Here is a 24,736-nt window from a genome sequence, read left to right as displayed (position 1 = left end):
CAGGACCAAAGTAGTGGAGGAGTTGGAATCAGTGCATTGCACTGAAATGGATCTGGACAGCCTGTGCAATGCATGTAGGGATTGCCTACTTAGGAATGCTTAAGCAGTGTGTGGTGTGGCAAGAGTAATAACAAAGAAGAAAGGTACGGCATGATGGGATGAAGAGGTTAAGAGACCAGTGGAGGAAAACAGGAAGAAATTACTAGAGTGGTTATGGAAGAGGGGTTCATATAAAATAAGAACTGAATATATTGGGAGCAAGAAGCACGTAAAAAGACTAGTGAAGAGGAAAAAGGAGGAGGTAAATGATGACCTAGAAAGAAAAATGAATGCAAATTACTCAGAAAATAGGAAGTTATTCTGGAAAGAGGTGCTGAAATGTAAAAGTGACAATGGAAAGAAATGTGAAAATGTGAAGGATGTAAGTGGTAGATTATTAACCCATGGGAATGAAGTAAGGATCAGATGGAAACAATAATTTGAAAGCCTGATGAATGGGAATAGGGAAAGCGGAGCAGCTGTAAACATGATTGGCTTTGGGGGTGTGCAGAGAAGGAATGCAGTGCCAAGAAACGTGACACTCATGTAGGTGAAGAACGCAGTGTAGCAGCTGAAAAATGGGAAAGCAGCTGGGACTGATAAGGTGTATGCAGAGATGATTAAGTGTAATGGAGAGAGAGGAATGAAGTGCTGTTGGGGATATGTAAGAAGGCATGGATGAGTGAAACTGTGCCAGCAGAATGGAAAGAGGCTGTGATTTTACCCCTGTACAAAAATAAAGGTGCGCAAAGTGAGCACAAGAGTTACCGTGGCATAAATTTATCCAGTGTGGTATGGAAGGTATATGGAAGAATTGCTATAGAGAAAGTAAGAGAGATATCAGAAGTCCTAGTGAGTGATGAACAGGGTGGCTTTAGGAGTGGCAGAGGATGTGTGGATCAAATATTTGCACTGAGACAGATTGTGGAGAAGGCTTGTGAAAAGGACTATAAGGTCTTTATGGCATTTATGGATCTGGAAAAAACATACGATAAAGTAGACAGAGAAGGACTGTGGAAGGTTTTGTGCATGTACAATGTAGATGGTAAGCTGCTAGGTGTCGTTGAGAGTTTTTATGATGGTATTGAGGCATATGTAGAGGTAAATGGGCATCTAAGTGAATGGTTCACGATCAGTGTGGGCATGCAACAAGGTTGTGTAATGTCCCCATGGTTCTTCAGTATACAGGCATACCCCGGTTTAATGATGTATTTTTTTTTTTTTTTTTTTTTTTTTTTTTTAAATGCAAGGAAGAAGGAACCAAAGGCCATGAGCCGGCAGTAACAGTTCCCTCCAAGAGAAAAACAAAATACAATAGAGAGCCAAATTCAAGTTAGGTAAAACCCCATCGTTAGGCGGGGTATCGTATATTGAGGTACTTTTAACATGTAAAGTAATGTGGAGCGTTTAAGTGATTACCAGCCTTGGGTTTCCCCCCAAACCAAGCCCAAAACCCACCCAAATGAGTCCAAAAACAAGTTTAATGCCAATCTTATTGGCCTAACAGCTGTCAAGGAAGCCAACCTAAGCCTAACACCTGTAAATTACTCACTAAAAGCAACAAATAAAATGTGAAAGTCGTCGAGTATAAGTCTGGAAAAAATCAAGCTTAGTAAACTGTACCCCAAAATTACGATGTTCATCCCATCTGTGGTTAACCCTTTAACCGCGGGTATTGTTTTGGTCTGACTGTCCTCTCCCGCGGGGGTTTCAGCCAAATGTAAACAAACCTTTAAACCTTAATAACTCTGCACAGAATAAAGCTAGAGAAAAAAATAAGGTATCATTAGAAAATACTAACCTTCAGCTTTCCATTGATGTAGGTTTCATGACTTTGTTGACTTTCACAGGACGGGCAGTGCCGTTAGAAGTGATGGGTGTAAAATCACTATTTTTCGCTCACACATCATTACCGTCGCTCATACACCATTACCAAATGCCAACCTCATTCTGATAATAATACTATAAACATATATGAACACTGCACATACGATAAACACCCACTCTGTGTTCACTGAGGCAGGTAAAAGGCACTGTAATTACCTGCACTTCACTGCCACATCAGCGGTGTTGTAATCACTATTTTTCGGTCACATACCATTACCAAATGCCAACCTCATTCTGATAATAATACTATAAACATATATGAACACTGCACATACGATAAACACCCACTCTGTGTTCACTGAGGCAGGTAAAAGGCACTGTAATTGCCTGCACTTCACTGCCACATCAGCGGTGTTGTAATCACTATTTTTCGCTCACACACCATTACCAAATGCCAATCACATTCTGATAATAATACTATAAACATATATGAACACTGCACATACGATAAACACCCACTCTGTGTTCACTGAGACAGGTAAAAGGCACTGTAATTGCCTGCACTTCACTGCCACATCAACATGTGTTGTCACTCACACAGCTGGACAGATACTGATGCGCGCTTGGTCAGGGGTGGGGTGGGGGGCCCAGGGGGTGGGAGGTGGGGCCCCAGGGGGGGGAAGAGGGAGGTGGGGGTCGGCTGGAGTGAAAGAACTTAATAGCTACTCTCCCTTGAAACAATTGGCGCACGGAAAAAACGCGGGGTATTCAAAATATTCACAAACATTCGAGAATGACACCCGCGGTTTGGTCCAGTTTTTGCAACGTCATTCTGGAATGACACCCGCGGTTAAAGGGTTAAAACACATTAATCTAAGTCTAAAAACAGTTTATAGATCAGCCTATGCACACAATTTTATTCTAAAATATCATCAAAATCGATAAAAAAATCAAAACCCATTGTTAAACCAGGGTTTGGCCATCGTTAGGCAGGGTATGGGGGTATTTCTACCCCCACCGTTAAGCCGGGGTATTCCAATTAAGGGTATTGTATTTTGAGGTATTACTGTATGCTGTATATATGGATGGGGTGATAAAAGAGAAGTAAAAACACGAGTAATGGAGAGAGGGATGGCATAGGTCAGTTATCCCCAACCTGTAGTCCGCGGGCACCCTAGCTCCCTCAGAGCCTTATTATGGAGCCGTGGGGTACCTTGGAAACTTATGACATATTTGTCATTCTTTTCCAGAGTTGTATATATATATATACAGTATATATATATATATATATATATATATATATATATATATATAGTTTCCGTGGATCAAACTTATTTTAATACTGTACTATACACTGTAACTTAGTTTGAAATTGGCACGCAACTCGCACATCTTTTGTAGCTACAGTTAGCATACCTGCATCCACGGGCATTCCTGCCACTCCGCCAGTCTTATTGTAAACACCAATCAGTTCGTTACTTACGTCATCATCACCCTTCTCGTGTTTACAACTCTACTGTACTTCATTGTGTAAGTGAAAAATGGCTTCTAAGAAACAAGTAAAGGATAAACGCAATCCTTCTAAGACAAAGAGAAAGTGTAAGGTGTTATCTGGCGTCCTGTCAGAAGGGTCAGACTAGACTCACAGCTTACCTACAGTGCCGCCACTCATCTCATCACCTCACCACATGGGCATTGTAGGAACTGCACGACAATCATCGTCATCATCATCATCTATACAGCCATCATCATCTTCATACAGCAATTTCATCATTGTATGAAGGTTATGAAGAGAATGCCCAGTCTTTTGGTGAGTGTTAATATGTCTTTATCTATCTATTGCCAGACGCCTCAGTCCCTTTCGGGATGCCCACAAACAAATCGCTTCCACGTCGCCCTGTCCCCCGCCATTTCACTGCCCCGCTCCCAACTCACACCCACCTCTCTCATATACCTCTCCACCCCATCCCTTCATCTCATCCTTGGCCTCCCCCTCCCTCTTCCCCCCTCCACCTCACTCACATACACTCTCTTCGTCAGTCTTTCACCCTCCATCCTCTCCACATGGCCAAACCACCTCAGTGTATTCCTCCTAACCCTTCCTATCACATCCACATCCACACCACAACACTCCTTTATATCCTCATTTGTCAGCCTGTCTCTCCATGTGACTCCACAGGCTCCTCTTAAATAACTTATTTCCACTGCTTTCACTCTTGACTTGTGTCCTTCCAGCAACATCCAAGCTTCACTTCCATACATCAGAGTTGGTATCACAATACTGTCATGTAGTAACTTTTTCACTTCCATGCTCACTTCCCTGCTTCTTATCACTGCTTTCAAGGAACCAGCAACCTTTCTTCCCTGCTGTACCCTTTCAAGCACTTTACCCTCCAAACCTCCATCCTTACTCATCACACTACCCAAGTACTAAAACGTACTCACTTTTTCCAATTCCTCACCATCCAACCTCGCTGTACATTCACTGACTTCACCTCTCTCAAAGACCATCACTGTACCCTTCCATACATTCACCTTTAGATTCCGTTTCTTACACACTCTCCCAAACTCATCCACCAAGCTTTGCAGCTCTCCTTCGTCTTCACTCAACAACACAGTATCATCTGCAAACAACAGTACAGAGAGTTTCCAAATGCTACCCTCTCTCACCAGGGCCACTCCAACATCCACTACCCTACCTTGTACCCCTTTTATTACCCCATCCATGTACAGATTGAACAACCATGGAGACATGACTCTTCCCTGTTTCAACCCAACCTTCAAAGAGAAAAATTCACTCAGTTCACCATCCACACGCACTGCAGCCTTAGCACCATCATACATTACTCTTCACAGCATTCAACAACTTCCCATCTGCTCCATATATTCTTAATACTTTCCACAATCCTTGTCTATCCACCCTGTCATATGCTTTCTCCAAATCCATGAAAGCCGCATACAACTTCTTTCCCTTCTCTAGAAACTTTTCCACTAAAGATCTAAGAATGAATATCTGATCTACATAACCTCTGCCGTTCCTAGAGCCTCCCTATTCTTCTCCAACTAATTCCTCTGTTCTTTCTCTAACTCTGTCAATAAGTATCCTACCATACACTTTTCCTGTTATACTAAGAAGACAAATGCCCCTATGATTACCACATTCTTTTTCCCCTTTTCCTTTGTCTATCTATCTACCTATTGCCAGACGCCTCAATCCCGTTTGGGGTGGCCACAAACAAATCGCCTCCAAGTCGCCCTGTCCCCCGCCATTTCACTGCCCTGCTCCCAACTCACACCCCCCTCTCTCATATATCTCTCCACCCCATCCCTCCATCTCATCCTCGGCCTCCCCCTCCCTCTTCCCCCCTCCACCTCACTCACATACACTCTCTTCGTCAGTCTTTCACCCTCCTTCCTCTCCACATGGCCAAACCACCTCAGTGTGTTCCTCATAATGCTTCCTATCACATACACATCAACACCACAACACTCCTTTATATCCTCATTTGTCAGCCTGTCTCTCCATGTGACTCCACAGGCTCCTCTTAAATAACTCATTTCCACTGCTTTCACTCTTGACTTGTGTCCTTCCAACAATGTCCAAGCTTCACTTCCGTACATTAGAGTTGGTATCACAATACTGTCATGTAGTAACTTTTTCACTTCCATGCTCACTTCCCTGTTTCTTATCACTGCTTTCAAAGAACCAGCAACCTTTCTTCCCAGCTGTACCCTTTCAAGCACTTCACCCTCCAAACCTCCATCCTTACTCATCACACTACCCAAGTACTTAAACGTACTCACATTTTCCAATTCCTCACCATCCAACCTCGCTGTACATTCACTAACTTCACCTCTCTCAAAGACCATAACTTTACTCTTCCCTACATTCACCTTTAGATTTGTTACATTCACCTTTAGATTCCGTTTCTTACACACTCTCTCAGACTCATCCACCAAGCCTTGCAGCTCCCCTTCGTCTTCACTCAACAACACAGTATCATCTGCAAACAGCAGTACAGGGAGTTTCCAAACACTATCCTCTCTCACCAGGGCCACTCCATCATCCACTACCCTACCTTTGTATAAGGGAATAATTATTCCTGACTTCCAATCCTTCGGAACTCTACCTTCCTCCCAGGCCAATCTGCGCATTTTCCACATCCATTCTACTACTATCTCTCCCCCATACTTCAGCATTTCACCACGCACTCCATCAATTCCTAGGCCATTCGCCAATTTAACTTTCTTCATTGCTTCCACAACTTCTATCCTACTGATTTTTTCCTGTCTTCTCACCTCCCTCCTTCTCCCAGCCATTCCCTAGCCACTTATACTCGCATTACTTCCATCCTGTATGTTCAACAATTCCTTAATTAAAGTGTTCTCTCCATCTGCTCACTTTTTCTCCCTTCTCCACTAGTAATCTACCATTTTTATCTTTCACTCCCCTGCTAACTTCACTTCCACCCTGTCTTACTCTTTTCAGGGATGTGCTTAGCTTATGTGGAAATAAAATATGCTATTTTGTGATGATGACTTGAGTATCCGCGGAATTTGCCTTCCGCGGGGGTCTCTGGAACCTAACCTCCGTGAATAACTAAGGTTTACTGTATGTATACTATATATATATATATATATATATATATATATATATATTTATACATATACAGTAAATCCTCGTTTTTTGCGGCGCGGATGTTCGGCCAAAACAGTGCGAAACGTGAAATGTCGAATTTTGAAGTTAAGAATCAACGGGAAAAATAGAGGAGCGTTCCAGTGGGACATGTACCTACCCTATCAGAAAGTACTATAATACCAAACAGGCCCTACCCAAAATTTAATGAAGAGTGTTTACTAGTCCTAAAACAGCAGAACACAATAAACATGTACCTGAAAAGGCTTTAAAGCTGATGTAAAGAGCTGGAACACCAAAAATCCTTGCCAGAAATAAAGTGAAGACTGGTTTGAGTGGCAGGTGAAGGTGTGTTGAGGGTAGATGGGCAAATTACTAGGTGATATGGGCCTCTCTGGGGAAGCCCCATTACCTATTCCAAAGCCCTCGAAGTTGATCTCAGGCTCCAGCGCCTCCACTTCCTCTCTGTTCACTTCTCCTCCTTCATCCACCTCTGCTGGCATGTCCAAGTCTTGCAGAACAGCAGCCACATTCTGTCTCGTGAAAATATCGTGTGATCTGGGGTTGTCTCTGCTCCATTATGTTCCTGTTGCAGACGGCCATCACTTGAGACTTCAGATCACTGGAGGTTGATAGGATGTTGGTAGCCTCAGGCATAGTCTTGGTGTATGCATCGAAGGTGGTTGTCATGTCGGTTATGGTGGACAGGGTGTTGGACAATTTCTGTGTGCTCATCTTGCCCTCTTCAGTGTGCTGAGGCCATTCATTATCCTCTTCACTAGAGTTCATCTCTTCTTCTGTTATGTCTACCACACCTGGGTCTAGGTCGTAATGTGTCAAGTGTTGTCTTACAGCCGTTTTGTCCACCTCTACTGTGTCTTGGTTTGTGTTTCTGATAGCTTCCACAGCAGCTGCCAGAGTGTCTTCTTCCCTCTGTCGCTTACCTTCCACGGTCAGGTGAGGGAAAAGTTTCTTCCACCCATGTGCTATAGTGGCTGGGGTAATTTTGTTCCAGCTTTCGACCATGGTATCCACTGCATTTTTTATGTTGAATTCCTTCCAGAACTGACTTGTTGTCTTAGCAGGTTGAGAATCGGCAGGTGGTGGCGGGGTTGGGGGTGCGCTAGGAGACTGGTCTGGCCTTGAGGACGGGACCGGTCTGGACTCCTCTGGACTAGTTTGTGACTGTTGCTGCTGGTGTAGCCTGTGGACTGCTAGGAAGGTCCTGAGACTGGCGTGGCTGCGGGTGTGTGGTGTGGGTCGTCGCCGCCGTCAGAATCTTCCACCTGTTCCTGAATCTGGAGCAGAATTGTGTTGTTACTTGTCTCTTTCCTGAGTTTGTCATGCACCTTAGAGTAAAACATGTTCCTAAGGTTGGCGATGATCTCTTGGTCTAGGGGTTGGAGTTTTGAAGTTGGGTGGTAAGAATACAACATGGACGTCAGGGTGACGGTCAACAAGATTTTTGTCATGTGCTCTTGCATTATCCATAAAAAGGACAACCTTAAATGCCAGATTCATTTTCCTGCAGTGCTTCTGTGTGTCAAGGATGAAATACCAGTCGAACCACTCATGCAACAAACTCTCGGCCCTGTAGCCTCACGGTGTGACCTCCCAGTAAACACTATGTTTTTTCATGTTGCAGTGTCTGTAGGGCTGAAGTTTATGGAATTTGTGGATAATTAGTGGCTTCATCTTGTGTGAGCCAGAAGCGTTGCAAGTGAGTAAGACGCTCAGCCGCTCTTTATTCATCTTTGTGCTGACTGCCTGCCTCTGTCCCTTCATCAGGTACGTGTATCTTGCCGACCGCTTCCAGAAGATGCCGGTTGCATCACAATTATAGACCTGGTGCCAAGAATACCCGCTGTCCTCAACAATCTTTCGTGCCTCCTCTGGAAAGCTACCAGCTGCATCTACGTTCGCAGAGGCCGCCTCACCGTGATAAGCGACACACCTTACCTAGCACCTTTTCTTAAACCTGAAGAGCCACCCTGACGAAGCTCTGAATGTGGGTGACGGATTTATATTCTTCTTCCTACAAACTGCGGCGTATATCCTTAGTGCCTCATCCTTGATGGCCCGGGTAGAGATGCTCACACCCGCCAGGCTCTGACAAGGTATCCTTCTGTTATGGCCATGACACATCATGCGACGGACAACCCCACAATCACTGTCTTGTTGGACGGGAAGAACTTGGTCCGGATCGTAACCTTTGGACAGTTATTGGCATAAACACACATGCATAACAGCACCCAAAAATCAACTGTACACAGAAGAAATAATTTGTTTAATTTTTTTATAAGGCAACACTTAAACAGTACGCCCTTTAGGATATAATGTACAGTAACTTTATAAGTACAGTAACGAAACACACGTGCATAACAGCACCCAAAAATCAACTGTACACTGAAGATATAATTTGATGTTTAATTTTTTTTTTGAGACAACACATAAACAGTACATCTGTAATGGTATAATGTGCAGTAATTTTATAAATACAGTAACCAACATTAACGATTTCCATTACGGTACAGTACTGTATAGGTAACTCGCACGGAACACGATCTCACGGAACGCGCTCGCAATTATACACGGTAAGGGCTGGGATACATATAAGACAACGTAAGATTAAAGAACCATTATGAAAACTACAAATTAACGCAGGAGAGGCCTTTGAAAGATCAAATCCTCGAACGTCACCGCAGCGAGCGGTTTGTTTTGATTACGTGACGATCTAGGCTGGAAATTATTCAGTGAGTGAGACATTCCCGAGTACAGTAGCAAAGTATTTGTAAGTTAAATATTTACAGTACTGTACTGTTCTGGTAAGTTTATATGCAACTTAAAGTACTATTAAATAACGTTAAAGCAAGAAATAAAGTCTTATAACCAGTTTACCTGATAGGCGTCAGAATATTGCCTTTTTTATTTGTTCGTTTTTTCCACAGTACTGTACAGTATTTGTAAGTTAAATATTTACTGTTCTCGTATGTACTGTACTTGTAAGCACTGAAATAAAGTTAAATAATTAAATGAAGCCTTGTAACCAGTTAACCCGAATTATATGATTACCCATGAACGGCGTCGGAATATTGCCTTTTTTGTTTGTTCGTTAAACTCTTACTGTACTGCTTTTCTACAGTACTGTATTTGTAAGTTAAATATTTACTGTTCTGGTATGTACTTGTAAGCAATTAAAGCATTAAATAAAGCCTTGTAACCAGTTAACCTGATTTACATGATTACCCATGATCGGCGTCAGAATATTGCCTTTTTTGTTTTGTCTTGATATCTTTACCTATTTGCTCAGGTTTGCTGTAATGGTTTGGATCATTTGATGCAATGCAACGTCTAGAAAACTGAAAGCTTTCGGGAAGTGAATGAAAATCTGGGACATGAGACTGACCTTGACTTCACCCTCTCATGTATCATCTGTCAGTTCACCACCTGCTGTCGTGATGAGTGGATGTATGATTTTTTTCGCTTGTGGCCATGCCTAACCACACATAGTTACACCCATTATCTCGACCCAGACAGAAAATACAATCTTTTTCCTCCCTTGCAAAACACAAACAACCACCCTGTTTACGAGACAGCAATATATATTGCGAAAATAACAAGGTAAAATGATGAACGTAAAATGATAGAGAAAGATGAACATGTTATGACGGAAGAAGTACGTTTTCCCCGTCTGTAAACGTATTTATTTCTGCTTTGTATCTGTATTCGTAATAATTAGACTTAATGTTAGTTCTGAAACTGCATTACGATTCTATTTTTAGCCATTCTCGTGGTGTGAGAGCTGGAAGTTGTGACACAACTTCCTTATTGCTAATGGGACTGACCCTCCACTTTATTCTCCTGTGGCAGAGTCTAGCCTTGGAGGACGTGCAGTTTTCTCATTTAGGACTGAAAATTCAACTCTTTTGCTCCCTCTTCCAAGCATGGGCATAACGATAACGTAAAAAATAACTCGAAATTACCATAAACGTATATCAAAAAGGTGAAAATCTATTCATAACATTTTTTTTTTTTCCAGCCATTCCTAACAGATTATGTACTGAAATCATTCGATATCATAGTACTGCATTTCTAAGTTAAATATGTACTGTTCTGGTATGTACTGGTAAGTTAAAGCACTGGTACCAGTTAACCTGATTTATATGATTACCTATGATCGGCGTCGGAATGTTTCTTTGTGTTTACGTACAGTATTTGTGTGTTGAAGTTTTGCTGTGGAGTACTGTATTTGTGAGTTATAACATTAAATAAAACTTCTAACCACTTAAAGTGCTTTCTAGTGATTACCAGTGACAGATAACAGCAAAACAACACATTTGGGGGGTCTAGGGAGCAAAATACGGAGTAGTTTAAATATACGCGATTTCGCACCTAACACGGCACGGTAGGAACGAAACCCACGTGTTCCGTGCGGGTTACCTGTATATTATTAATGTGATCATGGAGAACAAAATTGATTGTGTAATTCGGATTAATGTGGTGAAGAATGTAGAAATTTCTAAATATCTGGGAATGATTATATCATCTAATGGATCATTAAACAATGAAATTGAGGAGAGGATTAGACAGGCTTGGCGAGCTATTGGAATGTTGAAATCTGTTTGGAGTGTTGGTGGGACCTGAAGGAGATGGCAAGAGACAAATATTGATGGAGAGAGTTCATTGAGGCCCTATGCATTGCATGGGATGCCACAGGAAATGATTGATTTATTGATTGACTGTATATTCCGTCCCTGAACTGTTCTAACTAAGACTTGGTTGGTTAACGTTGGTTACCTCTAAAAACTTACCTATTAGGTGAATCCTGATACAGTAAAATATAGTGGCAGAAATAACTTGACCAAAAACAACGCAGACACATTTACTTTATTATTATTTAACATGCAGTCACCTGCTTTTTTAGAGTTTCCATGTTCTTTCTGAGGGTCCTTATATTGCTTTCAGGAGCCCCTGTCAGGCAACGTGTTTCAGGGGTTGTCAACCCCTCCTCAAGGAGCTGTAAAATCCTTCTCTTGTCGGTCGCTGAATACCGGCGATGTTTCTGGCCAACCCTGTACACCCGCGTCTCCTTAGGCCGCTGCGATGGCCCTGCAATATCCCCCTCATCTCGTTGCTCCGTGCGCTGTACCTCACTGGCGCGCTTCATCTCAAACATCGAAGCATGGTCGTCCAGGTGTGGGTCGGGAAGCCACGAGCCACGAGGTGAGACAGCACAAGAGAAATGGCATGTAGGTCTGTAGTACCGCCGCTGTATTGGTAGAGGGCAGAGTGGTTGCAAGATGGCCGCCAACAAATGAGCATCGGTATGCGTTGTCGGTTGCCAGCAGGGAGCATCGAATTGTGGGGAAATTCGCGAATTGTGAGACAACTCGGCAACTTTTTTCTTGCATGAAAAACAAGGCGGTGAAGAAAAATGCGTCCAAATACGAGTACTTACTGTGTATATATATATTATACAGTATATACATGCAAGTATGTGTATGTGTGTGTGTGTATGAATTTGATTTTTTTTTCTGGCACCCTCCACTATATTAACATTGGTAAATGTGGCCCGAAGCCTACAAAAGGTTAGGGACCACTGGTGTAGGTAATGAATGGTGATGGATAGAATATCTCTTATTTGTCATGTGCTGATGATGCAATGCTACTTGCAAATACAGGACAAGAACTTGGCAGACTATTCCAGAGTTTTGCTGATGTCTGTGAGTGTCGTGCCTTGAGAGTAAAGGTAGAAAAAAGTATAGAGATGGTAATTAAGAGAGAAGGTGACTCCCAGTGTGATGTTACTGTGAATGGAGAGACTGGAATTGGTGAGAGAGTTCAAATACCTGGGTACAGTGATAGAAAAGAGAGGAAAATGTGCAAAAGAAGTGGAAAATTGAGTGACACCAGGAAGGAAGGTAGCTGGTTCTATGAAGGCTTTGATAAGAAACAGAGGGTTGAGTGTTGCAGCTGCACGAGGCTTACATGAAGGAGTGTTAGTGCCAGCTTTAACATATGGATGCAAAACAATGGTGTGGCATGAAAATGAAAAGTTAAGAGTGAGAGCAGTGGAGATGGGACTGCTGAGGAATGTACGTGGAGTACAGAGAGTGGATAGGATACGAAATAATGTGATTCGTAAAAGATGTGAAGTGAGGAAGTCTGTGGACACCAGAATCAATGAGAGTGTACTGAGATGGTATGGTTTTGAGGAGAGAGCGAATGACAGTGGAGTGGTAAAAAAGGTATATTTGAGCGAATTTGAAGGAGGGAGGGGGCAAGGTAGACTGAGAAGGTGGAGGGATATGGTGGATGAGTGTGTGAGGAAGATAGGTATGGAAATCAGTGAGGCTAGGGGACTGACAAGAGATTGAGCTGTTTGGATGAATGTTGTGAGAAGAAGTGCATGATCAGAGATTTGACACCCCTTTTAACATGGCACCATTTGGATTGACCCTATTGGATATGATTATTATGTGAAGCTACAGAATGTGGTGAAAGTTTTTGGCATATTAGATAGAGCCAGGATTCGGGAGCTTGAATGACGAGTGAATGGAAGCATGGTCCATTGGATTGGGTAAACTTGGGCTGTCTGGACATTGCAGCTCCTCACCTTGCCCTAGGGTGGGAAGGGAGGTCTGGATGATGATGATGATGATTGTTATTATTGTTATTATTATTATTATTCTAAAAGAAGAAAGCATATAATGAGTGGATCGGAAGCAAGGACGTGGAGGAAGTTGAGAGATGGAAGAGAGAGTTATATGTAGAGACGAACAGAGGGGTGAAAAGTTTAGTAAGAGTGAGTAAGATGAAAGTGGATGATGAATTTGGAAGGAATTTGAGTGTAAAGTGGAGGAAAGTAAGAAAATGTTCTGGAAGGAGGTAAAGAGAGTTAGACAGGGTGATGAATAAGTAGTCAGGGAGTGTAAGATAAGAATGTTAGATTGATAGTGGAAGAGGGAGAAAAGGTGAGCAGATAGAGAGAACACTTTCGGAAACTGTCAAACATAGAGAACAAAAGTGGTGTAAGTATATGTGGCTGTGAAATGGCTGGGAGAAGGAAAGAGGTGAGAAGAGAGGATGAAATCAGTAGGATGGAAGTAGTGGAAGTAATGAAAAAAGCATGGGGGAGGGAGAGCAGTAGAATGGACATAGAAGATGTGCAGATTGTCGGGGGAGGAAAGTAGAGTCCCGGAGGACTGGAAGTCATGTACAGTATAGTTATCCCCCTTTGCAAAGGAAAAGGGGAAAAAAAGTGTAAGGTAATCATAGGGGCATTTATTTTCTTAGTGTAATAGGAAAAGTATATGATAGGATACTTCTTGGCGAGTTAGGGAAATAGCAGAGGAATTAGTTGGAGAAGAACAGGGAGGCTTTAGGGAGGGAAGAGGTTCCGTAGCTCAGATATTCGTAGGTCTTTAGTGGAAAAGTTTCTTGAGTACAGAAAAAAGTTGTATGCAGCCTTCATGGATTTGGAGAAAGCATATGACTGAGTGGATACACAAGGAATGTGGAAAATATTAAGAATATATGGAGTAAATGGGAAGTTGTTGAATGCCGTGAAGAGTATGTATGAGGGGGCTAAGGCTGCAGTGCATGTGGATAGTGAGTTGAGTGAATTCTTCTGTTTGAATGTTGGATTGAAACAGGGATGTGTCATGTCTCCATGGTTGTTCAGTCTGTATATGGATGGGATTATAAAAGAGGTACAAGGTAGGGCAGTGGATGTTGGAGTGGCCCTAATGAGAGAGGGCAATGTTTGGAAACTTCCTGTACTGTTGTTGGCAGATGGTACTGTATTGTTAAGTGAAGATGAAGGGGAACTTCATGGCTAGGTGAATGAGTCTGGGAGAGTGTGTAAGAAACGGAATCTAAAGGTGAATGTAGGGAAGAGTAAAGTTATGGTCTTCAAGAGAAATGAAGTCACTGGATGTACAGTGAGGTTGGATGATGAGGAAATTGAAAATGTGATTGCAGTTAAGTACTTGGGTAATGTGATGAGTAAGAATGGAAGTTTGTTGGGTGAAGTGCTTTTTCTGAAATCTCCATTCTTGGAGATTTCAATGTTCACCACCACCTTTGGCTCTCCTCTCCTTTCACGGATCCACCTGGTGAACAAGCCTACATCTTTTCTATCCTTAATGACCTAGAGCAGCTTGTACAGCACCCTACCCGTATCCCTGACCGCCTTGGAGAGAGCTCCAACATACTTGACCTCTTCCTCACAACTAATCCTTCTGCTTACTCTGTTAATCTTTTCTCTCCGTTGGGCTCCTCCGATCACAACCTTATTACCTTAACCAGTCCTATCACTCCGGTACGGCCTGTGGACCCTCCAGGGAAACGTCGTCTGTGGCATTTTGGAGCCGCGGACTGGGAGGCCCTCAGGCAGTACTTCTTTGATTTTCCCTGGAATGATTATTGCTTCCATGGCCGTGAGCCATCTGAGTGTGCCTTGCGCATTACGGAGGTTATTCTCTCGGGCATGGAAGCATACATTCCTTTCTCATATCCTTTGATTAACGCAAGAAAGCCTTGGTTTAATCACACTTGTTCTAATGCTGTCCGCAACAAGGAGAGGGCCTACAAAAGGTACCGGAGCCAACCCACCCCTGAATCACATCATCTTTACATTTCTGCCCGGAATCGTGCTAAGTCTGTTCTTCGCTCTACTAAAAATAATTTCATCCATACTAAATGCTCTCAACTCTCCAACTCGAATTCTTCCCATTCCTTCTGGCACCTTGCCAAAAATCTTTCTAACAACTTTACCTCATCATCCTTCCCTCCTCTTTTCTACTCTGATGGTTCTGTAGCTATTTCTTCTACTGATAAAGCAGATCTCTTCGCACAGACTTTCTCCTCCAATTCCACCTTAGACGATTCCGGTGCTGTTCCTCCATCACTTCCCCCCTCTGACTTCCTCATGGCTGACATTAAAATTTCTTCAGTTGATGTATTTTCTGCCATCACTGGCCTCAGTACTAACAAGGCATATGGGCCTGATGGGGTCCCTCCTGTTGTTCTCAAGAACTGTGCTTCTGTGCTTACACCCTGCCTTGGCAAACTCTTTCGCCTTTGTCTGTCAACTTGTACCTTTCCTTCTTGCTGGAAGTTTGCTCTCGTTCAGCCAGTCCCAAAGAAGGGTGACCACTCCCAACCCTTCAACTATCGTTCAGTTGCTTTAACGTCCTGTATTTCAAAAGTTTTCGAGTCAATTCTTAATAGAAAAATTTTAAGGCATCTTTCCTATCACAACCTTCTTTCCGATCGTCAGTATGGGTTCCGTCAGGGACGCTCCACTGGCGATCTTCTCACCTACCTTTCAGACTCCTGGTCATCCTCCTTTCGGGACTTTGGCGAAAGCTTTGCCATTGCACTTGACATCTCAAAGGCTTTCGATCGAGTCTGGAATAAATCTTTAATTTCCAAACTGCCCTCCTACGGTTTCTATCCTTCTATCTGTGCCTTCATCGCTAGCTTCCTTTCTGGTCATTCTATAGCCGCTGTTGTAGACGGCCATCGTTCTTCTCCTACATCTATCAAGAGTGGTGTTCCTCAGGGCTCTGTCCTATCACCAACTCTCTTCCTTTTATTCATCAATGATCTTCTAAGCTGTACATCTAACCCTATCCACTCATACGCTGATGACTCCACCCTTCACCTTTCCATTCGGTTCCCGCAACGCCCATCTCAACAGTTACTTCAACAAACAAGGGATGAGGCTATGGCACACCTAATGTCTGATTTGGCTCGTATCTCTGACTGGGGTAAAAATAATATGGTTGTTTTTAATGCATCTAAGACTCAGTTCTTACACCTATCAACCCGATAGAGTCTTCCACAGGTGTACCCACTAATGTTTAATAATATTCAGCTTAATCCTGCATCATCCTTGAACATGCTTAGGGTTTCATTTACTTGGGACTTATCTTGGAAAGATCATATTACATCTCTTGTAAAATCTGCTTCCAAGAGATTGGGTGTGCTAAGCCGACTCAGCTCTTTCTTTACCCCTGCACAATTGTTGACTCTATACAGGGGTTTTATCCGCCCCTGTGTGGAGTACAACTCTCGTGTGTGGGGAGGCTCCCCACATACAGCTCTTCTCAATAGGGTGGAGTCAAAGGCTTTTCGTCTCATTAACTCTCCTCCTCTTACTGACTCCCTTCAACCTCTGTCTCTTCGCCGCACTGTTGCATCTTTATCTCTTTTCTATCGCTACTTCAATGGTCACTGCTTCTCTGACCTGTGTGCTTGCATTCCTCCACCTCTACGACGGGCGCGTAGCACCCGTCTGGCAGCAAACTCTCATCCCTTTTCTGTCCAACTCTCTAATGCAAGAGTTAACCGTTACTCCCAGTCTTTCATTTATGCAACAGGTCAACTCTGGAACTGTCTCCCTCTGTCTGTATTTCCTGCTGCCTATGATCTGCAGTCTTTCAAACGCAGTGTGTCCAGGCATCTCAAAATGATCGGATCTTGAATTTGGCTCTATATTGTGTTTTGTTTTTCTCTTGGAGGGAACTGTTACTGCGGGCTCATGGCCTTTGGTTCCTTCTTCCTCGCATATTTAAAAAAAAAAAAAAAACAAGGGGGGGGGGGGAAGAAAGGTTGCTGGGTCTTTGAAAGCATTGATAAGAAATGGGGAAGTGAGCATGGAAGTAGAATAGCCACCAAATCTTAACGTATGGAGGTGAAGTTTGGACCATGTTGTGAGGACACAAGTCGCAAGTGAGAGCAGTGGGGATGAGTTATTTGAGAGGAGCATGTGGAGTTACATGGAGAGACAGACTGACAAATGAGGAAGTGAAGAAGCGTTGTGATGTGGATGTGATAAAAAGCATTAGAAGATATGCATTGAGGTGGTTTAGCCATGTGGAGAGGATGGAGAGCAAGAGACTAATGAGGAAAGTGTATTTGAGTGAGGTGGAGGGGGGGGGGAGACCAAGGATGAGATAGAGTGATAGAGTGGAGAGATATATAAGGGAAGGGGGTTTGAGCTGGAAGCTGGACAGTGAAATGGCAGAGGACCGGGTGACAAGGAGGTGATTTGTTTGTGGCCACCTCTTATGAGATTAAGGAGTCTGACAATAGATAGGTAGGCAGATTATTATTATACAGGTAAACCTTGTTATAAAACAAGGATATCTTAAATACACCATCACAACCTGTTCTTTACAGTTGATACTGTTATTTCAAGCAGACTAGCAAAATAATTTTAAAAGTAGCAGCGTAACTAAACAAGCAGTTTGTACAGTACGTTACTGTGGATGCAGTAAGAAAAATGGACATCAATAAAGGTTACGTTTAACAAAGATTTCCTGTGAAGGATTGAAAGAGAATTGCTGTCTATACAGTGCCTCATTTACTTTGACTAGACCTAAGATTGCCACATCCCCATCTTTGATGCTACGCTGTAGCAAGAGATTAACATTGGAATATGTTCCTAGTCAGAAAGAAACTTCTGGAAAAATGTAACATTAGAAATTATTGTTATTGTACTTTTTCATCATTCTGTTAGTGAGCTGTGTGAAATAAGATGAAAAATGTTGAAAATTGTCAAGTTAATGTGAACAAACTATACAGTAAAACCTCAATATAACAGACTTCAATAGATGGGAATTCGCTTTTATTGGAATCGAGGAGCTTCCAGACTAAATTCCTATATATCGGAAAAAGTGTGATAAAGCCAGAAGCAGTCTGGACTGCCAGACCACTTCAGCTATGTTCACCACAATAAGGTAAATAAAAGACATGTTTATTAGTGTACAGTGTAGTATTATTGTACAGTATGTATAATACCGTTTGATTATTGTAATGAAATTATAGTACACTACTGCAGTGATAGTGAAATCAGTTTAACCCTAGTTCAGTAGCGTTGTCCGGGATTCCGAATTTAGGCCTACTGCGCTCAGCTGCCTTGACATTTCAGTTTGTACTCTGTCCTGTGTGTGTGAGGTGTATTCGTGTTGCTTCCGTTTTTTTCTCATATGCTGTAGCCAATTGTCCGGTATTCCGTACAACACCATTAAACTAGGATCTTGTGAGTGTGCCTACGAAACATATACTGTAAAATGTCGAATTTTGTCTAGGGAGGCTGGAGCATATTGGGGGACGTCTGGACTTCATGTGTGGCACAAGTCATCACCATCAGGCAACACTGTGGCTGGCAGTGGTGAAAAGATTACAAGGATGTAGCATTGTTTGTCATTTTTACACATTTTTTTTTTTTTTATAATGTTGTTTTAGTTAAATACATTTAGTTCATAGTTCCTAGAGATAAGATTAGCATCTAATTTAAGTGAAATTTTTAAAAATAAACTGTACCATTCCTATATGTATATTTCTACCCCAAAAGTTTGTCCGGGATTCCATACATCGCTAGTAGGCACGTGATGCTGACAGCGCTACTATTCCAGGGTTAAAAACCATTGATGCAATCCAGACTAATGTCTGATGTATTGGAAAATGTCCGGGTTAGCAGGGGGAAGTCCAGATGTCGCATTTGTCAGAATTTCACTTTTTCAGAATGGCTTGGGCCCCAATTAGTCCGTTATAATGAGGTCCTGCTGTAATTTTTATATAGTATTGATTATTTTTTTTATACTAGTTTTCCATCCCCAGGAAACCATTTACAGTGCTGGGTGGTAACCATATAACCATCCCATATACAGTCACTACTCATTTTATGTTGATTAGGTTCACAATAATTCGCTACTACGATAATATAAAAGTTCCACCCCAAAATTCAATTTACAATAAATTTCCTGCCATAACGATTTTGCCATCGGAAAGTGCCAGGCACACGCAAGGTGACCGTCGCTTGTCTCAGACAAGATGGCAGCCCTGGCGTGCAGAGCATTGTTTTGGTTCAGTTGCGGTCCCGCCATCCCTTCAAAGCCCTGTCTTTTCCACTCGTTCACGTGTGCTCCCCCCCCTTTTATCGTCACCTCTCAGCCAAGGATTGTGCTACAGTACTGTGGATTTGTGTGCCCAGTTTTAAGGTCAGTGCCAGTGTAGGCCCCAGTGCTATGGTTGGTGCAGGTATGGGCCCCAGTACTAAGGTTGGTGCAGGTGTGGGCCACCAGTGCTAAAGTTGGTGCAGGTATGGGCCGGATTCCCCTCCCCCTAACCTGTTCCTATCTGACTCAGAGGCTGACCACTAGTGCCTGTAAGCACAGGCTGTCCCCCAGCCTTGGGGGGGATGACTTGGACCAACACAGGAAGGAATGAAGGTGGGTTGTTATTTATGGTTCAGTCTTGGTTAGGTGACTTTGGGAAGTTGAGTTGACATAACCCCCCTTTTATAATGTGTTTCAATCTCCTGATTTACAATAAAATCAGTATTCGATAAGGTATGACTTGACGTAACCCCATCGTAAAACAAGTAGTGACTGTATATATGTTTCCTACATGTCAACAAGTGGGTTGGTGGGGGGTTAGTGACCCTCCCTGTAAAACAACAAACTCAAAGACAAACGGCCACCGTGTACAGGATTATGGCATCGTGCTATAGATAAATAGATAGTTAGTCTTTTTATCTAGTTAAATCCTATCCAATCTTGATATATTTGTAAGCCATCTTTTTATCTAGTTAAATCCTATCCAATCTTGATATATTTTTAAGCCGTTCCCTCTTCCCCCAGCGTCTAACAGTTATCATACAGCGTATCAACTACGTTATCAGTTTTCGTACGACTTATCAGCTCCGTTGTAAGATGGTAAGTTATACAGCCGAGCCAGCTGGACGATTACTCTTAGGTGCTGGGGGAAAGGGGCGTGGCTTACGGATTATGTTAAGATTGGATAGACTTTAAGATACTGTGTATCTGACAAGGATTTGAACCTTGGTCATTTGGTGATAAATCTGAAGCTTTTTTGAGTGGGTTACCCTATTACGAACCATGTGCCCTGGTGGATGGTGCCTGTTTAACCAAATTTAGTTTTATTCCACTGTCCTTCTTCACCCTTCAAATTAGTTGGCACATGGTATTCTTCTGTTTTCTTACTACCTCCACATTTTATTCAGATGGGAAAAGCTCTTGTACTGAAGGGATAAATGAAGGTTATATCCTCCAATTCGTAATGTCTCTCCTAAGCTGAGTAAAATTGTCTGGTGGTGGCAAGAATGGTAAGTGTAACAAAAAAGACTGTGGATGCAAGGTAGCTCCACAGTCATCACATGTTTGAAGCAGCCTCACACCCTGGCAGGGAGGAAGGGGAGGGGACAGGGTAATTAAATTTGGACACATCCTTCTTGTATGAGTCATGTTCCCAAAGAAAGCTGTACTGTATTTAGATCTTAATGTTGATGATGATATCATCTGTGAGACCCCTGTACTGTAGTTATGGCATGAAAAGCTTGGACATTCTGTTTATCTGTCTAATATCATCTGTGAGACCCCTGTACTGTAGTTATGGCATGAAAAGCTTGGACATTCTGTTTATCTATCTATCTGTCTTTCTATTGCCAGACGCCATAATCCCGTAAGGGGTGGCCGTTTGTCTTCTATCTTTCTATTGCCAGAGGCCATAATCCCGTAAGGGGTGGCCGTTTGTCTTCTATCTTTCTATTGCCAGACGCCATAACCCCATAAGGGGTGGCCGTTTGACTTTGAGTTATTTGTTTTACGGGGAGGGGCACTAACCCTCCACCAACCCACTTGTTGACACGTAGGGAGCACGTATGGTTTGGTTATATGGTTACCACCCAGCGTTGTAAATGGTTTCCTGGTTTACAGGAAAGCATTTGGCTTGTCACTCAATGTAAATCCACCTGTAAAGGAAAGAAAAGCAATAAGAAGAGACAGGAAAGATGGAAAAAATAGGAAGAGAGGAGGACAGACACAGAAAAAGAATGATAAAGGCTAAGGAAGAAGTAGGCAGCACTACATCAAGTGAGTGGATGATGGTTGCCACCACCTACATTCTCTTAATACCAACTATTTTCTGCCTAATTATTTTTCTGTCAGTTTTTAAGCATGCTCTGCAATGATCATCACCACATCAGCAGTTTAGTGTCTCTCTCATCCTTCATCTTTTAATTGTGGTGCTATATTTCATGTAGGCAGCACTACATCAAGTGAGTGGATAATGGTCGCCACCACCTACATTCTGTTAATACCAACTATTTTCTGCCTAATTATTTTTCTGTCAATTTTTAAGCATGCTCTGCAATGATCATCACCACGTCAGCAGTTTAGTGTCTCTCTCATCCTTCATATTTTAATTGTGTTGCTATACTTCATGGTGACTGTGTCAGATCTAATGGAAGTGGAACGGTGCACTTATTGAACAGTGAATCCAAATTATAATATTGAGAGAGAAAAGGAAACTTTAGTTTTTAAGTCTAATCTTGTAAACATTTTGTTGCAAAGGACTGTCAGTCATCACTGAATTAGTCATTGCCACAACACTGTATTGCCTTTGTTTCTCAGAGATGACTGAATACTTGACTTACAGCATGCCGTGATTTTACTATGAGGATACATTCGGGGGAAAAAAAAAAATCGTTGCATAATGATTTATCATATATTGTGTCAGTTATAACATGAGTTCAGTGGGATACATTTTTGGCCAAGGGTTAATCACCCAAGAAAGTCTAAAAACAAGTTTCTAGCTCACCTAAGCTGGTTGTTATTTCACTTCCTTGCACTTCACATGTTTACCAATCATCATTCATTCATCATCCAATCCTACGTTGCCCCATGAGGAGCGTAGAAGCCTGGGGCTAGGCAAGTTGGTCCTGACATTTAAAATGAGAATGGCCAGCCTCACTCATCCTTGAGTGGCATTATGTGAGCAATAAACCCTAACCATCCCTTGGATATAAACCTTCGCCAGCTCAATCCGATTGGAGTATCGTAATTACCCACTAAACCACCAGGCGCCAAAATTTGGTTATACGGTTACCACCCAGCATAGTAAATGGTTTGCTGGTGCACAGGAAACCATTTGGCGTGTCACTCAGTGTAGAGTCACCCACAGGCTGAAGGAAGTGGAAAGAATGAAGGAAAGACAGAAGAGGGAGTGTAAAGTCACCTGTAGGCCGAAGGACAAGGAAAGAATGAAGGAAAGAAAGACAGAAGAGGATGGAAGGAAGGAAGAATGGAGGAGAGGAAAGGGCAGACACCCGAGAGCAGCACTACACTAAGTGAGTGGATGGTGAGTGCCCCCACCTACTACAAACTTGTCTACCATCATAAATAAAGCTAAAAATAAGTTTCCAGCTAACCTAAACTGGTAATTACTTCCCTTCACTGCAATTCACTTGCTGTTTGAACTCCAACACCACATTTACGTTCCATCACTGACACTAACACAATAATGATGAATGCAAATCCCATATTGGAACAAACAAATGACTGTAGGCATGCATGAGAGTGATCATACAGGTGAAAATAATGACTGTATATCGACAACTGAGACTTCATACGGAATCAGAATGATCGTGTAAGTGAAATTACCAGTTCATATTAAAATGAGGGTCTGCCGTACTTTCTTTTACTTACGGAAAAGCACTCCACTGTTGTACTGTATATTTTGTTTGCATTATTTAACCCAAGTACATTATTTTACAAGCTTGTAATGCCTCATTTTCATATCATTTGGTTTTCATTTGACTGGTTTTGGAGAATGGGAAGTTCCCACAAAGTCTCAAACACCAGATACCACTTAAACACCAGATGCCCAGCTATGTAATTAGGGTCCAGGTATTATAAACATCCCAGCATGAATACTGTAGTATGCATACAGTACTGTAACTGATACTTGTTCCGTGCGAACTGCTACTGCACCTAAGATTGCTTGCTGCATCCTTCTGTTCTGTAAAACAAGTGAACAATACTACTCTGAGATAAGTATGGTGAAATGTTGCTAGTACAGGCAATTTCAGTCTGCATATCATTGCCCAAGCACAGCTGTAAAGCCTTTAGTACTGTACTGTGAGTGCTTTGCTGTAAAATGCTTTTTTTTTTTTTTTTTTTTTTTTTTTTTTTAAGATGGACATCAGCATTATAATAATGCTTAACTTAAGATATGTGACTTACAGAACCTGTAGGAAGATACTATCTAAACGGGTAGTATGGGGTTGTGCAGCTTGGTTGGTGTCCATAAGGTAAAGCATGTCTTGCACATGCATTGCAAGCTTGGCAAAGGCCATAAATTGTTGGCAATTATGAGGATAATCCTGGGTATGTTATCAGATTATGCTTGTACATGAAAATAGTAAGGAGAGAGCAATTATATGGTGGCCATTTTGCTTTTCATGAACAGCATTTGTTGTAATTTTATTTTATTTTATTAATACCAATCTGCTATATCACCAAAGTGAAATGAAGTGACTGATATTGCTGACAGACATGCTTTCCGTGCTGGGTGAGCAGAACAGTAGGCTCACAGCTTACAAATCCTGCACAAGAGTGACTCTAGCTGCTGATAATGATAGCATTTACATATATCCATTTGCAGTAACCTTTTCACTATGATGACATAGTATAGTAGTTAAGTTTATTCTTACTATCTCCAGTCAGTTTATTCAGAAAAAAAAAAAAAAAAAAAGTGAAGAGGTTAATGAAAGCAGTATTTAACTGCATCAATATGAAACATTAAGTATCGTTATCTAGGAGATAAAAAATACATAATTGGAGTGAAGGAGCTAAACGACTGTTGAATACAGTAGAGTACAGTGTTTACATCTTTCCCTTGTCCATGTAACAGAAGTTGCTATGTCGTTATGCCTTCCCTGAGTGTCAGCTGAAAAATGGGTACCAGGTGGGTCTGCCATTGTGTCGCCAGGACTGTGTTGCTGTCAGAAGGCTCTTCTGTGTCAATGAGTGGCTTCTCATTGAACAGAACAAACAGGTGGGTGGCAAAACGGTAGTTGCCAGTTCCCCCTTTGAACTGCAGGGGTCTGAGGCTAGGCTGTCATAGACCAGTACCTTTAAGGTTAGATGGCTAGCATATTTCCTTTAATGGCATAACATGATTGATAAACATTTAATCATCTTTTGAGGATTTAGCCCGTGCATATTGCCAGACCCTCAGTCTGGAGTACTTTAACCACTTAGCTGCAGCTCAGCTTGGTTGTCAAAGTTGCTAAAATTATTTCCAAGGATTGCTGTACTCTGTTCACATAACTTGGCCTCAAATTGGCATCTGCCCATTCTGAATGCAGAGCTGCAGCAAAAGATTAACACAAGAAAGTGATTATAGTCATGAAATTCT

The 24,736-nt window shown here is 42.2% G+C and overlaps 1 protein-coding gene across 1 annotated transcript in view; it reads left to right on the top strand.

Annotated features, from left to right (window-relative positions):
* Positions 1–24,736, top strand: part of LOC145417488 (tyrosine-protein kinase transmembrane receptor Ror2-like) — a 146,748-nt gene that overhangs the window by 41,206 nt on the left and 80,806 nt on the right. Inside the window, exon 5 of the mRNA XM_080286195.1 lies at positions 24,230–24,373. Coding sequence (XP_080142321.1) covers positions 24,230–24,373 — 144 coding nt within the window. The remainder of the gene's footprint in view (positions 1–24,229; positions 24,374–24,736) is intronic.

Source organism: Coenobita brevimanus, chromosome 110 (genome assembly GCF_032717465.1).
Source record: "Coenobita brevimanus isolate Jiangsu-jjx chromosome 110, ASM3271746v2, whole genome shotgun sequence".
In the NCBI taxonomy this organism is placed as follows: domain Eukaryota; kingdom Metazoa; phylum Arthropoda; class Malacostraca; order Decapoda; family Coenobitidae; genus Coenobita; species Coenobita brevimanus.
Note: the sequence above shows the minus strand (reverse complement) of the source record. Positions and strands in the feature narration are given on the sequence as shown.